Source organism: Mus musculus, chromosome 15 (genome assembly GCF_000001635.26).
Source record: "Mus musculus strain C57BL/6J chromosome 15, GRCm38.p6 C57BL/6J".
Lineage (NCBI taxonomy): Eukaryota > Metazoa > Chordata > Mammalia > Rodentia > Muridae > Mus > Mus musculus.
In genome coordinates, this window is record NC_000081.6 from 25760864 (window position 1) to 25774778 (window position 13915).

The following is a 13915-nucleotide window of genomic DNA, read 5'->3' on the forward strand; positions in this document are numbered from 1 at the left end:
ACAGTAGAATTTCTCATGGGTTTACCAGTACATTTCCGCCTGAGCCAGCAGTCATCAAATAAGATTCTCCATTCGAAGCTGGGCAGTCGTGGCGCATACCTTTAATCCCAGCACTTGAGAGACAGAGGCAGGCGGATTTCTGAGTTCGAGGCCAGCCTGGTCTACAGAGTGAGTTCCAGGACAGCCAGGGCTACCCAGAGAAACCCTGTCTCGAAAAACAAAAAGCAAACCAAACCAAAACAAAACAAAAATCTCCATTCCATTATTTTTCTCCTGGTATTTTGTATGTGTTCATGAATATTTATAAATCAACTATGTTTGTTACTGAGTTTTTCTCAGCTGTATTTTTATGCAAATGAGGTTGCTTCATCTCAGGTTGTTGTCCCTGAAATGGGAAGGGGCAGCCACTCAAACCTGGCCTAGCTCCTCTGTGACTGTGTGTTTAGCACTGAGGACAGGTTTAGTCTCCCAAATGGCCGCTCTGCTTGGTGGCTGGGTGTTTGGCTTGACTTCTTCTAAGTTGCTGTTTTCATCTTTCTTTAGCTAATTTATTAGACTTCTTAGCTCCAATTTGTGGGGGGGGGGGGGTGCGCGCGGCGCGCGCGCATGCGTTTATGTATGTGTCTGTCTGTCTATATCTGAAACCCTTTGTTTTCCTCTGTATATTAACTATATTATGCTTCTTAGAAGCATAATCTTCCAGAAGCTTGGAAATACCCTTGACGTTTAAACACCTAAGAAGCAAGGGCTTGTGAACGTGGATCCTCCTGGTTATCACCTACTCGGTGATGCAGATGGCTGCCGCAGTGTGTCCTGTCTGCTATGGATTCATAAGCGTTCCAGATCTCAGTTGACAATATTTCAGGTCTGGACATTGAAGAGTGTTTGCCTGCTCGTTCCCACATACCCTGTTTCAGTCCTGCCTTTTTCTAGCTATGAATCCTGTTCACATTGCTCGGCCCATAACCTTGGAGCGTGACTCAGTGAGATCCGCGGCTATTCAGCATTCTAATGAGCAGTGTGGGCGTCCTTGCCAGCAAAGAGAGACAGCTGCCCTCCTAATTTGTATGTCTCAGCATGATTTGTCAGAGTGAGTCTGAATAGAGGGGCTTGTGACCTGTTCAGTATGGTGGCTGGAGAAATGGTAGTGATAATGAATGCATTGAGGTCGGGTTTAGTTTCATGGGATGAAAAGGCTGCCTTGGGTCCCTTAGATCACGCCCAAGGCTGCTCTCTGAGGGTTTCCAGATGGGATTTCTACAGAGGGCTGAGCCTTCTGTCAGCCTCTGCGGGGCTGTGGTCTGACTTAGAATAAATTATCATTTCCATCCTCTTTCTGTGGGTCTTTTTGTTGTTTGGGGCTTTTTAATGATAAGGTCTCTGTCTTGGAATTTTCTACCTAGTCCAGGCAGACCTTGAACTTGCATCAATCAGGTCTTCCTGCTTTGCCTTCTAGCGCTGGAATTCAGATGCTCCGCCACACCTGGCCTCCACTTACGTATTTCTGAGACTTGTGTAACACTATCTTGTGGATTCTTTTTGGTGCTTGCGATGATGAAACTTGAGAAATGGCTCTGCTTGAGACAGCCTCTGAACAGCTGGAGAGTCAGGTGGTCTGGCTTCCCACCAGGGTGGCTTTCAGGACCGGGCCTGCCTCTTCTGCTTCTGTAAGCAAAAGTAACTAATCTGTTAACTGGTGTGATTCCAGCCTCCCTGCCAGGCAGAGCCCCTCCTCCACCATTGAATAGTCCCTGAATGAGATCTCCCCGGGTTGGCGAGGATGCTATCTGCATGCTCTCCACCAAGCTGCTCCCAAGCCCACTCCTTAACGGATAGCCAGATTCTATCCTTTATAGATCCCATTAGCCATTTTAGTTTTCTGAACTCCGGCCTGCTGTCTCATCCCTGAAGAGTGGATGAGCTGGCTTCATTTGGTCACAGACATTACACGCCTTTCCTTCTCTTCAGGACACCCCTTGAGAATGTCTCTGATTGCAGCGTAGCTTGCAGAAGAGAAATTGATCTCTGTCTGAAATCCTACGTGTCTCTGGAATACTCAGCTAGGGGCATCAACCTCCTGGGTCAGGGAGGAAACGATGAGCCCCCGACTGTGAACTCGCAGCCTCTAAAGTTGGTGGGTTCACAGCCTCATCATACACTCTGATCTGATCTGCTCCCCATTGCAGCAGCCTCCCTGACACCCCCACACCTCACCACACCCAAGCTTCCGCAGCCCATGAGCTCACCTTGTAACTTGGCAAGGTTTGAGAGCATCTATTCCTGAACCCACACATGCCACCTGTATCTATCAGAGCAGTGTCTCGGCCTCCCTCCTCCAACCCTGACTACAGTCTGAGCACTGTTTTCTCATGACTCCCAGCCCAGGGAACTTGGGCATTTGGCCACGGCTGGGGAGGTCACCCCGGTGATTCTCACTGAGGCAGGGAACTCCGGTCCTTTCTTTTGTCTAACTCTCAGCTCCTACCATTGAACCTGACAGCCTAGATTAGCATCATGTGCCGCTAGTGTGTGCTGCCAAGCTGACCACTGCTCACACCGGCTTGCCTTGAGCATAATCTTGACAGTTAGATCTCTTGTCTGCCGCCAGCCAGTGGTACCCAGTACCCCTGACTCCTGAATAAACTCCAAATCTTCAGAACAACAACTGCCAAGGCTTGATGTGCTCAGAAATTCTGCTTCATGGCGAGGTTTGTTTGGAGCGTCCACAGTGTGTGTCTGGCAATGGTGATGGCTTTGCATGTTGGTGTGGCAAGATCTAGCCTCAGAATAGCTGTGCTGCTGAATGCAGTTGATGCTCCTTAGCAAGACTGGCTAAGGGTCCCCTGCCCCCATCCTCCTGAGAGCACTGTTGGGAAGTGCACAGTGGGAAGACTGAGGGACGTCCATTCCATTCCGTCTCCTATTTAATCTGGAGAACTTTGTAAAGAGTGCCCTGACTGACCCCAGAACCCTGCATCTTCAAGGAAAGATTTAAGTCAACGCTCTTTTCTGCCCATCACCCTGCAGTGAGACACAGAAGGGAAAGGCATCTGGTGCTGGGGTCCAACCTACGGAGGATAACTGTGTGCACGCCATGACAGAGAAGTTACCATTCTGGCATTGCCCAGCCCATGCTGGTAACAGCAGTACCTTCTAGTACTTTTACCATATACCTAGTTACATGTAAAGGGCGAAGTTTTGTTTATTGTTGTTATTGTTACCATTATTTGTAAGTTATATTGTTTGTGTGTGTGTGCGCGCGTGCGAGTGTGTGTGTGTGTTGCACAAGTCGAAGGACAACCTGGAGGAGTCTCTTCTCTCATTTCATCATGTGAGTCCTGGGGACAGAACCCAGGTTGTCAGGCTTAGCAGCAAGTCCCTCTACCTGCTGAACTGTCTTACCAGCCCTCCAAGGGCAGGTTTTAACTTCCTTTTGCTCGCTGACTATGGGCCAGCACATTTGGAAACTGCAACGGACAATGCCATGTGTCGGCCATTGTGAAAGTTCCTAATGCTTGCCGTCCGTCTGGCAAGGGTCCTGTTAGGGACCACTGCCCACCACTGGCCCTGTTGAGGTTTTCCTTTGAGGAAGAGCACAGGACTTAGAACAGCCTGATCATGAAGCCTCAGGCAGGTGAGACACTCTCCACATTCAGTTTGTGATGGAGTGGTAATAGTGGTATCGACTGGCCTGAATAGGACTCCTGGGGATTTCTTCCAGGCCATTAGAATCCCTGGCCTGTGGTAAGGTGCTTTTTCCCTTTAATTCAGGAAGGAAATGGTAGCTTTCCTTTGAGCATCCATGCTTAATGTCACACACACACACACCCATCCAGCAAGCCAGGACCCGGTCCTTTGGGAGCATACAGTTGTCCTTCTGCAGTCTCAGGAGCCACACACTGGTTTGAACCCTGGTGGCTTCCTCTGGAGAGAGGAGGGAGGGAGTCCACCCTGCGGTATGGAGAGCAGGAAGCTGTCCCTGGGCAGTGGTAAGCAGGCAGCCCTGCAGCAGGGAAGGAAGTCTGCAGCAGATCCAGGGTCTGAGAGAAGAAGGAAGCTGGAAGAGTGTGGCTGGAGGAAGAGCTATGGCGGAGGCTGGCTTGCCTTCCCATGCCTGGGGAAACATTTGACCATATATTCACTGGGCCTGACTAGGCCCGTATGGGGTTTGGAAACAAGTACGTGACAGGGTACAATAGCTGCTAAGGTCTGAATGTGTGACCGTCCCAAGGGTACAGTGAGAGAGGAAGGCTTGCTCCAAACACTGGAGGGCCGGTAGGCGGGGTCTCTCCGAGCGCTTGGGGGGGGTAGGCACTCCATCTTGGCCTGTAAGGCCTTGCTTCAGCACACATTCTGCATGATTCTCACCACAGCTGCCCAAAGAGGACCAAAGAGGCTGCGTGCCAATGACTATTTTTAAAAAGTTAACGAGTCAACAACACGAGGATCTCTTGTTGTGTATTGGAAATTAAATGCAGACTTGATGGGGAAGACTTCATGTTTGAGGATCTCGGTCTTGAAAGATCTTTCCCGTGGTGAATTTGAGGCTGGAAATTTCCTCATATCTGATGTTCCACCTCCTTAGCCTAACCTGCCCCTCTGTCTTTGCTGGTTTGTGTTTCCCCCTCCAGCCTTTCTCCTCCTACTCTTCAGACAATCAGATCAGTTGCTGAGGGCTGTGTGTGTGAGCGCTTTTCTACGTAAGCAAAGCCTTGGGCTCAGCTAGTCCAGGAGCTGACTTGGAGAGATTTTTCTCTGGCCCCAAACACGAGCCGAGTGATCTTTAAGCTTGCTGTTCTTTTACTACTGAGAGCTTTTGTGGAGTGTGGGGTCTTTTGCTTCTGATTCTGGGCCCTGACCCTGAACCCCACCCCAGACCCAGCCTTGGCTTTGTTCTTTAACTCTGGAATTGGCACTGTGTGTGGTTCGTGTGGTATGGATATTCATGTGTGGTGGGTATGATGGTGTGTGTGCGCGTGCGTGCGCGTGCAGATATGTAAACAGGCCACTGGAAGACATTGGGCAGCCTTTCTATCTTCTCTGCTGTATCCTCTTGAGAGAGACACTAGCTGAACCTGGAACCAAACAGGCGGCAAGCAGGCTCGGTGAGCCTCCCAGTGCCCTGCCCCTCAGAGCTGGGGTTACATTGCACTCAACTATATACCAACTTTTCGTGTAGGTGCCGGGATTTGAACTGAAGTCCTCATGCCTCGCATGGCTGTTCTTTGGCGGCTCCCTCTCTAACTGCCTTACCCGTGGGTTTCTTTCTTCTCCCTTTCCTTTATGTGCATTGGTGTTTTGTTTGCATGTGTGTCTGTGAGAAGGTGCCGGATCCTCTGGAACTAGAGTTACAGATAGTCGTGAGCTCCCGTGTGGGCGTCGGGAATTGAACCTGGGTCCTATAGGAGGAGCAGCCAGTGCTCTTAACCACAAAGCAATCTCCCCAGTCCCCAGACTGGATTTCTATTTGGGCTATTCCCAAAATAGCTCTTATGCTGAAGTTCATTCAGGAATACTGGTGATAAATTAGTTCGCTGACAGTGAAGTGAGCCGATTCGAGCCAGATTAGATTATATTAAATACACATAGGTTTTATTGGGAAGCTGCTCTTGGGTAAATTTACTCGCCCTAAGGAAGGAGGCTAGGGAAGTTACCATGGTGGGGGGGCAGGGGGAGAAGGGATTTGGGGGATGAGAAAGAGAAAGAACATGAGCAGAGAGAGAAGTGGGGTGGGGGTACAAAATGTCTGCTTTATATAAGGAAGGACAGCCCAGGCCCGGGCTGCAATGTTTAGATTGGAGGCAGGGCATGCCAGGTAGGGACTGAGGGATGCTGGGAGAACCTAGAGGCCAGGTCTGCTTTGATATGTAAAATATGCACCTTAGTTCCTTCTCCTTAGGTCAAAATTCAACATCCCAGAACATTTTGGTGTCTATCTACTATTAAATAAGTACTTTGATGCTATGGAAATTTCCCATCCCCTTCTTGAACTTATATCTTACAAGTGTGGCTAGCAAAGGTCTTAACAGAAACTCTGTATGAGTCTGGCAGGCAGGTGCTCTGTGACCCTAGACAAGTTAATCAACTTCTCTGTGCTTCAGGTAATGAGTGCATCATCTATCAAAAGGGGATAGCAATGAAACCTATCTAATAGAATTGCAAAAATGTGTGCCTAAAATTGGAGTCCATGCTAGCTTTCCGTGGCACTAATGCTGTTGCTGGTAGGTTTGTGGTTGGGCTTCCTACTGGTAACGTGAGTTCAATGTTTACCATCATTGCCCCTTGTAAAAGCAGATCAATCCAGGTACTACTAGGTCAGGAGGGTCCCACTGGACCAGAGATTCAGAGGGTGGCTGTGGCACTCACAGGGTGTCACTTCACACTTGACCTTGCCCAATCATTAAGGAGAGAGACCGCAGGTTCCCTTCCCAATCCCCCCTTAGTAATCCTCTTACTTGGCCTCCCAAATGCTAGGTTATAGGTATGTGTCACCATGCCTGACAAAAACTGGACTTCTTTTTGTTTTGTTTTAATTGCATGTTCAACCAAGTCAGCAACTGAGAGATTGGTCCCCAGCCGTTTGATGCTAAAATCTGGCAAATGTATTTCCAGCATATTTGCTTCCGGGAATACTACAGAACAGAGCGCATCCTTTGCCACCAGTGCCACCAGGCCACTGTCCTTATCTCTTCCCTCAAGAAGTTTTCATCTCTGAGAACTGTCTGTGGAGATGAACCCCTTCCTTTACCCCATGTCCAGTTAGGCCTGATGTATGCGCATCTGACCCACATAGAGCATTTGTTTCCAAGAAAGCAAAACTCTTCAAAGTTGACTTTCCTAACTGCAGTTTTTATTTGTCTGGTGCCAGGGATTCAGGCCTGGTATAAATAAGCAAGAGAGAGAGCCCTGGCACTGAGCTGAGCCCCAGGCTCATGGTTTGGCTTGAGAAAATCTCGCTTGCTTTCAGCGAATCATTCCGTGCTTGCTTCCTGTTTCCTCATCCAGGGAATACAGTGAACAAGCCACCCACAGCAGCAGAGTCTCTGCTAGGGTGCTATGTGTGCTGAAGAAACCGGACGGCTCACTCACTGAGAAGCTAGAGCTATGGCTCCTGCCCAGGCTGCCTGCGTTGAGGATTTGGAATTCCTTCCTGAAGGAAGGACTTGAGGTTGAATGGTGTGAAATTCCTTCAGTTTTGAGACTCTATGGGCTAGGGGTGGAGCTCAGTTGGGAGGATGTTTGTCTAGCCTATGTGAAGTCCTATTTTTAGCTCCTACTACCACATAAATGAGGCATAATCTCAGGAGGCTGGAAGGTCAGTTGGAGGTCATTCTAGGTTACCCAATTGAGGCTAGGGTATATGAGACTTTGTCTCGAAAAACAAACTAACTAGGTAATCGTGGTGATAGTTACAATGAGCTGTGCAGTCATCACAACTCATTATGAATTTTATAGTCAGATATGCATAACACCGCATCTCTTCTAGAGACAGTCATTTCCTGCCTTTCAAACCCAACGTTGTAAAAACCCTGTAGATCTTCAGTGTTAAGTGTAGTGCAGCAGTGATTGATGGTAAGAGTTCTGCAGGGTGTTGGTTCGAAACCATAGCCAGGGACATCATTCCAAGCTGCAGTCATTGCTCTGAAATTAGAACCAGTTACATGGCCGTCCTCTGAGCTGCCCACCCTTCTCATTGTGTTATGCAGCATTCTCCAAGGTTCGCTTAGGGGACTCGAGGGTGTGCAGAGATTTTATCCTAGTCCTGGGATCGTGGGTGCCCTGGTACCTCATCAGCGTGTGGCGCTCCGGCAGGCGCCATGCGGCGGGCAGGGTTGTCGTACCCACGCTTTGCCAGGCTTTTCTTGCGGTCTGTGGATTGTTTTCCCCATGCTCAGCGGCATCCTAACGTTTCCAGGTAAGAGTCTGGGAAGGAGGCACAGGCCAGAAGGACAGCTCAGTTAGGATGTGAGTTCAGTGTCTAGAACCAACTCAGAAAGCTGGGCAGGGTGGCACATCCTTATGTGCCCAGCAAAGGAAGAAACAGGGAAATGCCTGGGTCTCCCTGGTCAGCTAGTCATCAGTGAACTCAGATGCAGTGAGAGGGCCTGTCTCAAAAGATAAGAAAATCTCTCCTAAGAAATGACAGCTGAGATGGCCCTCTGAGCTACACAGACACACAGAGAAGAGCACAGTAATCGACAGACAGACAGACAGGCAGGCAGGCAGGCAGGCAGACAGATGAAAGGACCAAAGATAAGAAACTCAGTTTTCTTTGATTTACTAAGTACAGTTGAAATGCCCCTTTACCATAGGCAGGTGACACCATTCCTGTTGCATGATGTGTATGACCCAAGGCTGGGTCACATTTTGAGTCAATCAGATTTAGAAGGGTGTACATATCGGTCTCTGCCTGCACTATGTAGCTTCTGCCCTTCATTCCCAGGTGCCCTGGTGCCCTCGTCTTTAAATTTCCGGTGGCAAACATTTGCCCATGATTTATTTACCTTACGATGTTGTCTAGGTATTTTGCCATCTTATTTCAGACTGAAGAAAAATACTTTCTTCTTCTCTTTTTACACTTCCTAAGAGATCTTTCTTTCCTTTTTTTTTTTTTTCTTCCCATATTTGACTAAATTCTTCAAGCGTATGTTAAAAATGTGCTTCCTCCTGCCTTCAGTAGGCCGGCTTTCTCTTCCCTTCAGCCCTTAGGCATTTAAAAAGCCTTGATGCCTGCTGGGCCTTTAAACATGCTTTCTCCATGTCTGGGGAGCAAGCTTGGAGCTTTTAAGGAGTGCGGCAAGTCTTCTCTGACCTACTTCCTTTGGCTGCACTGCATGCACAGATAGGGTCTGTCACAGATAGTCCCTGCCTTAAATTCCCCGGGCTCAGTCTCCTGGTGACAGGCGATACTCAGCCTTTTACTTGGAGTTATTTTACTTGGCTTTTGTATTGTTTGTCTTTGAGACAAGGTCACACTTGCTTACAGCCCTGACTGGCCTGGAACTCTCTACATAGAGCAGACTTTGAACTTGTCCGATCCTCCTGCCTCAGTGTCCTGAGTAACTGTAACTGTAAGAACAGGCATGTGTGCCACCAGCCAGTTCAGACACCACGTGACTGACTCTTTGACCCAGGGTTTCCTTGGTTTTTGAATGTTTCCCAGGTGTGCAGCCCTGGGCAGGGTCAGCACTTGGAACACATTCTCCATCACAATGAGATTCTCTCTTTCCCTCTCCCCACCTCACCCCTGCCGGGTGGCTCCACTTTCTATTTCCCTCTTCCCTCCATTGGAATCGATTCATAGAATCTTTTGTGATGGATTCTTTCACTTAGCACAGGAGTTCTCAACCCTCAGGTCGTCTAAGACCATGGGAAAGCACAGAAACTTACCTGACAGTTCATAACAGTAGTAAAATTACAGTTAGAACGTAGCAGTGAAAATCATTCTATGGTTGGGGGTCACCACAACATGAGGAACTGTGTTATAGAGTCTTCGCATTAGAAAGTCCCAGAAGCACTGTCATAGCTTGACTGTTTTGTAACCTGTGTGAGCAGGTCATTCCTTTCTAGGCCGGATTATATTCCATCACAGAGGATAGACAGTCAGGCCTTTGTATCCATGAGCCCTGCTCTTGCAGAGGACCTGGGTTCAGTTACCTGCACCCACACTGGGTGACTAACAACTGCCTGTAAGTACTGCTCCAGGGGATCCAACACCCTCCTCTGACATTGTGGGGATGGGCACACACAACCATATATACACATATACACATATGCAGGTATCAGAGGGGCTTATAAGATCCTGCCCCTAACTGACAAAAGTATTGGCGGTTGACAGCTCCTGGTAAGGAGAGGCAACTTGATTCTAGTGTGTGGCCTCTGGTAGGTTGGTCATGTCATTAGATGAAGGAATGAAGTAAAATTAATAAACCTTTTTTTTTGTTTGTTTGTTTTTTGGTTTTTTTTCAAGACAGGTTTTCTCTGTGTAGCCCTGGCTGTCCTGGAACTCACTCTGTAGACCAGGCTGGCCTCGAACTCAGAAATCCCCCTGCCTCTGCCTCCCAAGTGCTGGGATTAAAGGCGTGCACCACCACCGCCCAGCAAATTAATAAACCTTTTTTAAAAAATGAATGTGGACAGGGCCTGAGGCACAATACTTAAGGTTGCCTACGTTCCTCATACCTGTGTGCACCTGTGCAGTCATGAGCACACGAAGTTGGACTATTCTGAAATGTCTTTTTTTTTAATAAATCTTTTTTTTAAACATTTATTTATTTATTTATTTATTTATTTATTTATTTATTTATTTATTATATGTAAGTACACTGTAGCTGTCTTCAGATACTCCAGAAGAGGGCATCAGATTTCATTACAGATGGTTGTGAGCCACCATGTGGTTGCTGGGATTTGAACTCGGGACCATCGGGAGAGCAGTCGGCGCTCTTAACCACTGAGCCATCTCGCCAGCCCCTGAAATGTCTTTTAAAGGTGCACTCAGACTGAAACTTTTTGTTATCTCTGCTTCTTCCTTCTTCAGCGCAGTCTGCTGTTCTTTTCGTCTCCTTTTCTTCTAAGCCATCTCTTTTGCACTCAAACCTGCTCTTGCGCACACGTGTGCCCAGCTATGCGGTCATCCACAGGTCTGGCTCACACGTGTGCCCAGCCATGCGGGCATCCACAGGTCTGGCCAGTCTTGCAGGAAGGGCTGGGCTGTACTTGTTCTTCTGCAGCCTCCTTTTCAAAGTGGGTCCAGAATCAGCGGCTGGCTCTTTGCATCTTCTTGTTGAAGCTGCTGACACTCTGGGCAGCTGATACCGGGTGGCCCTACCCCTCCTGTGCTGGGTTATGGTCTGAGTGCTGTCTTGCTAGCAAGGGTATCCTTTCATAATAAAGGTCTGGCCATGTCCACACCCAGACTCTCCTTTTGAGCCCCAAAAGCATTCTGTCTCGAATGCCATGTTCCTCTTCAGCATAGGACTATTTTCTCCATTCCATCCCTACCGCCATACAGCAACCCAGACCCAGGCAGGCAGGCAGGCAGGCAGGCAGGCAGGCAGGCAGGCCGGCCGGCCCTTTCGTACCCCATCCCTTAGTCTGTTAGTCTCTGCTGCTTCTCTGCATTACAACAAGCCTTCCCTTCCTGGTTCGAGGTCACGTGCTGCCTGGGGCTCTCTAGCTGTTTTCTCTCTCCTGTTTTGTGTCTTTTTAAAACAATCTTTTCGTTCTCATTCATACACATGCATGAACCTTATCTAGGTTATATCACCGCCTCCGCCTCCTCCCTTCTCATAGCTTGGTGTCATCTTTTTTTTTTTTTTTAAAGGGTCCAGTTAGTGTTGTCTTTATGCATATAAGCAGGTATAGAAGCGTCTAATGACATGACCAACCTACCAGGGGCCAGAAAGTTGACTCTGCTTTTTCAGGAGCTGTCAACTGCCAGTAGCTTGCCCGTTAGGGGCAGGGCCTTTTGAGCCCCTCTGACACCTTTGTTGGGATGGCTTGATCCTGGGCAAGCAGGCACAGCTACTGTGAGATCACAAGTGTAATAGCCAGGCCATTTCTCAGAAGACAGCATAGCTCCCTCCTACTGCCATGTTGTTTTCTGAGCCTTGGAAGGGTGATATAGGTGGCTCACTGAGGGGTGAGCACCCAACAGTCTCTTATTCTCCACCATTCAACCAGTTACGTGTATATATTAATGCCCCTGACCAAGGCTGAGGGCAACGCTAATTGTTATGAACAGTTAGAAGGCAGTTTGACCATGTGAGCATTTTGCCAAGCAACTGTAGTAGCTCCACCTGCCCACCTCCCAGGACCCTTGGTGGCCCCAGCCTTGGACTCTGACATTCCTACATCAGGCACGAATTCCTGCTGAAGAACAGGCCTCAGAGCAGAAAGTGGTTAGTTACCCCCATAACTATAATGACACTAATGCATCAGCAGGTACACTTTGACTAGGTCCCTTCCTGTCTTTCTCTGTGTATGTTAAATACAGTATAATATTAGCCTTTATATGGTGTGTGTGTGTGTGTGTGTGTGTGTGTGTGTGTGTGTGTATGTATCTGTAGGCCAGAAAGCTAACTTCAGGTAACTTCTACTGCTTGCCAGTTTTTTGGTTTTTTTCCATTTAGATTATTTATCCACCTTTGAAAGGAACATATTCATGGGTGGGGTCAGTTCCCTTCTATGTGTCCCTGGGGTAAAATTCTGGTGGAAACACTTTTACCTACAGAGCCAATTCAGTGACCTACCAGATTATTTTTAGTCAAGGCCTCCCACTGAACCTGAAACCCTCTGGGTTTTGTTTGTTTGTTTGTTTGTTTGTTTGTTTTGGGGTGTGGCAGGGGTGTTTCCAATCATTGTTTCTCTGTGTAGCCCTGGCTGTCCTAGAACTCACTCTGTAGACCAGGCTGGCCTTGAACTCAGAAATCCACCTGCCTCTGCCTCCCAAATGCTAGGAGCCCGGCTGGAGCTCTGTTTGGGCTAGACTGGTGGGCCTAGTGAGGTCCTAAGATCTGCCTGTCTCTGCTGCCCAGTACCAGGGTCACAGAAGTGCCACTGTGAGCAGCTTCCATTTAGATCATCTCCGCAGCCCTGATCAGTAGTGATTTTTTGACACGGCTGACAGACAACCTGCCAAACTTCAGAAACCTGGGGGACAAAATGCAGTTTCTACTGCAGTGAACCTTCCTTGAGTATGAATCAGCAAAAAACAAACAAACAAACAAAAAAATAAAAAACAAAACCTTTGCACATAGTAGGTGTTTAATAGCTATTCACAATGCTATCTAGCTGGGGCTGTAATTGCCTGGGGTTGGGACTGTTCCTTCCAAAAATCCAGTCTATTTGTTCTCATAAAAACCTAGCTCTTAGTGCTCTGCAGGCAGTCTTTGTTGGGGTGCAGCCCTGCCTTGGAGAACTGGTAACCCATGAGGACTAGCAAGCATTAGGCTGGCTTTGAAAAGCAAAATGCTCCTTGTCCAGCCTCCAGCTGTGACAGCTTTGAAAGTTAAATTCACCAGAAAAGGAAGTTGCCACTGAAAACCGAAGCGCCAATGGAGAGCGGGGGTTGTCCCCTCGTGACCACCGGAGGCGGGTTGCCCAGGGCGACAATCGCCTATAGATCCCCCTTTTCCCGGTTAAATTACTGGGAAGGGGCAGGAACACAATGGCACTGGGAGTCTGCAAAAAGCTACAGCTCCCAGCGTCCCTCACTCCCTTCCCAGAGCTGTATCAACTCCTAGAACCACACCACACTAATTAGCCCGGAGTGGAAGGGGTTGTCATGGTGACCGGGTACTTTTTAAAGCACAGGAATGGTGTTCATTATTGTTCCAAGTCTTTAGCTGTGGGGAAAAGGTCAGGGTAGCAGTTGTTTTCCCGTATGAAGTTTGGCCAGAGAGCCTAACAGAAGGTGGAATGTCCTTTGGAGACGCCGGAAGATGGTGAGTGTTGATCGGGCGTGGAGGGGTGGCCCTCGGAGTCATATCTTTCAGAATGTTTTAATAACTTGGGTGCCAGGCTAAGGAATTATACGGAGGAAGGAGAAGGCGGCAGGGCCAGAATGTGGGTCGGGCACAGCCACAGCTGGAGGGAAGGGGGGTTAAGAATTCTCCCTCCAAACCTCACATCATTAAACCAGTTAAAAGTTTCTCTGCTTCCAAGGAAGTGTAACCAAATTGAAACAGTCTGGCACTTTCTTTGAAATTCACTTTGTAAATAAACTCAGTGCTGGTCCTTGTAGATCATTACCACTCAGATTTTATTTTCCAGTCTATAAAGCCCAAAGTGCCAGGGACACACGCATTTAGAGCAGCCACTTAGCATGCTGTAAGCCAGAAGTTAAAGTGTGTCAGGACTGACTTGGTTTCATAGCCTTATGCTTTCTTCCTTTTCTAAGGAGTTCAGACGCATA

General features: G+C 48.2%; 1 protein-coding gene across 7 annotated transcripts in view; it reads left to right on the forward strand.

The window, feature by feature from the left end:
- Myo10 (myosin X) overlaps window positions 1-13915 on the forward strand; it is a 191124-nt gene that overhangs the window by 138314 nt on the left and 38895 nt on the right. Inside the window, exon 1 of one of the 7 annotated variants that reach the window (XM_006520026.4) lies at window positions 12924-13445. The exons of 5 other annotated variants lie outside the window; for them this stretch is intronic. In XM_006520026.4, the coding sequence (XP_006520089.1) occupies window positions 13443-13445 (3 nt within the window). In that variant the 5' untranslated portion in view covers window positions 12924-13442. Of the gene's footprint in view, window positions 1-12923; window positions 13446-13915 lie in introns of those variants that run through there. One more of the 7 variants, NM_001353141.1, reaches the window with a different exon arrangement.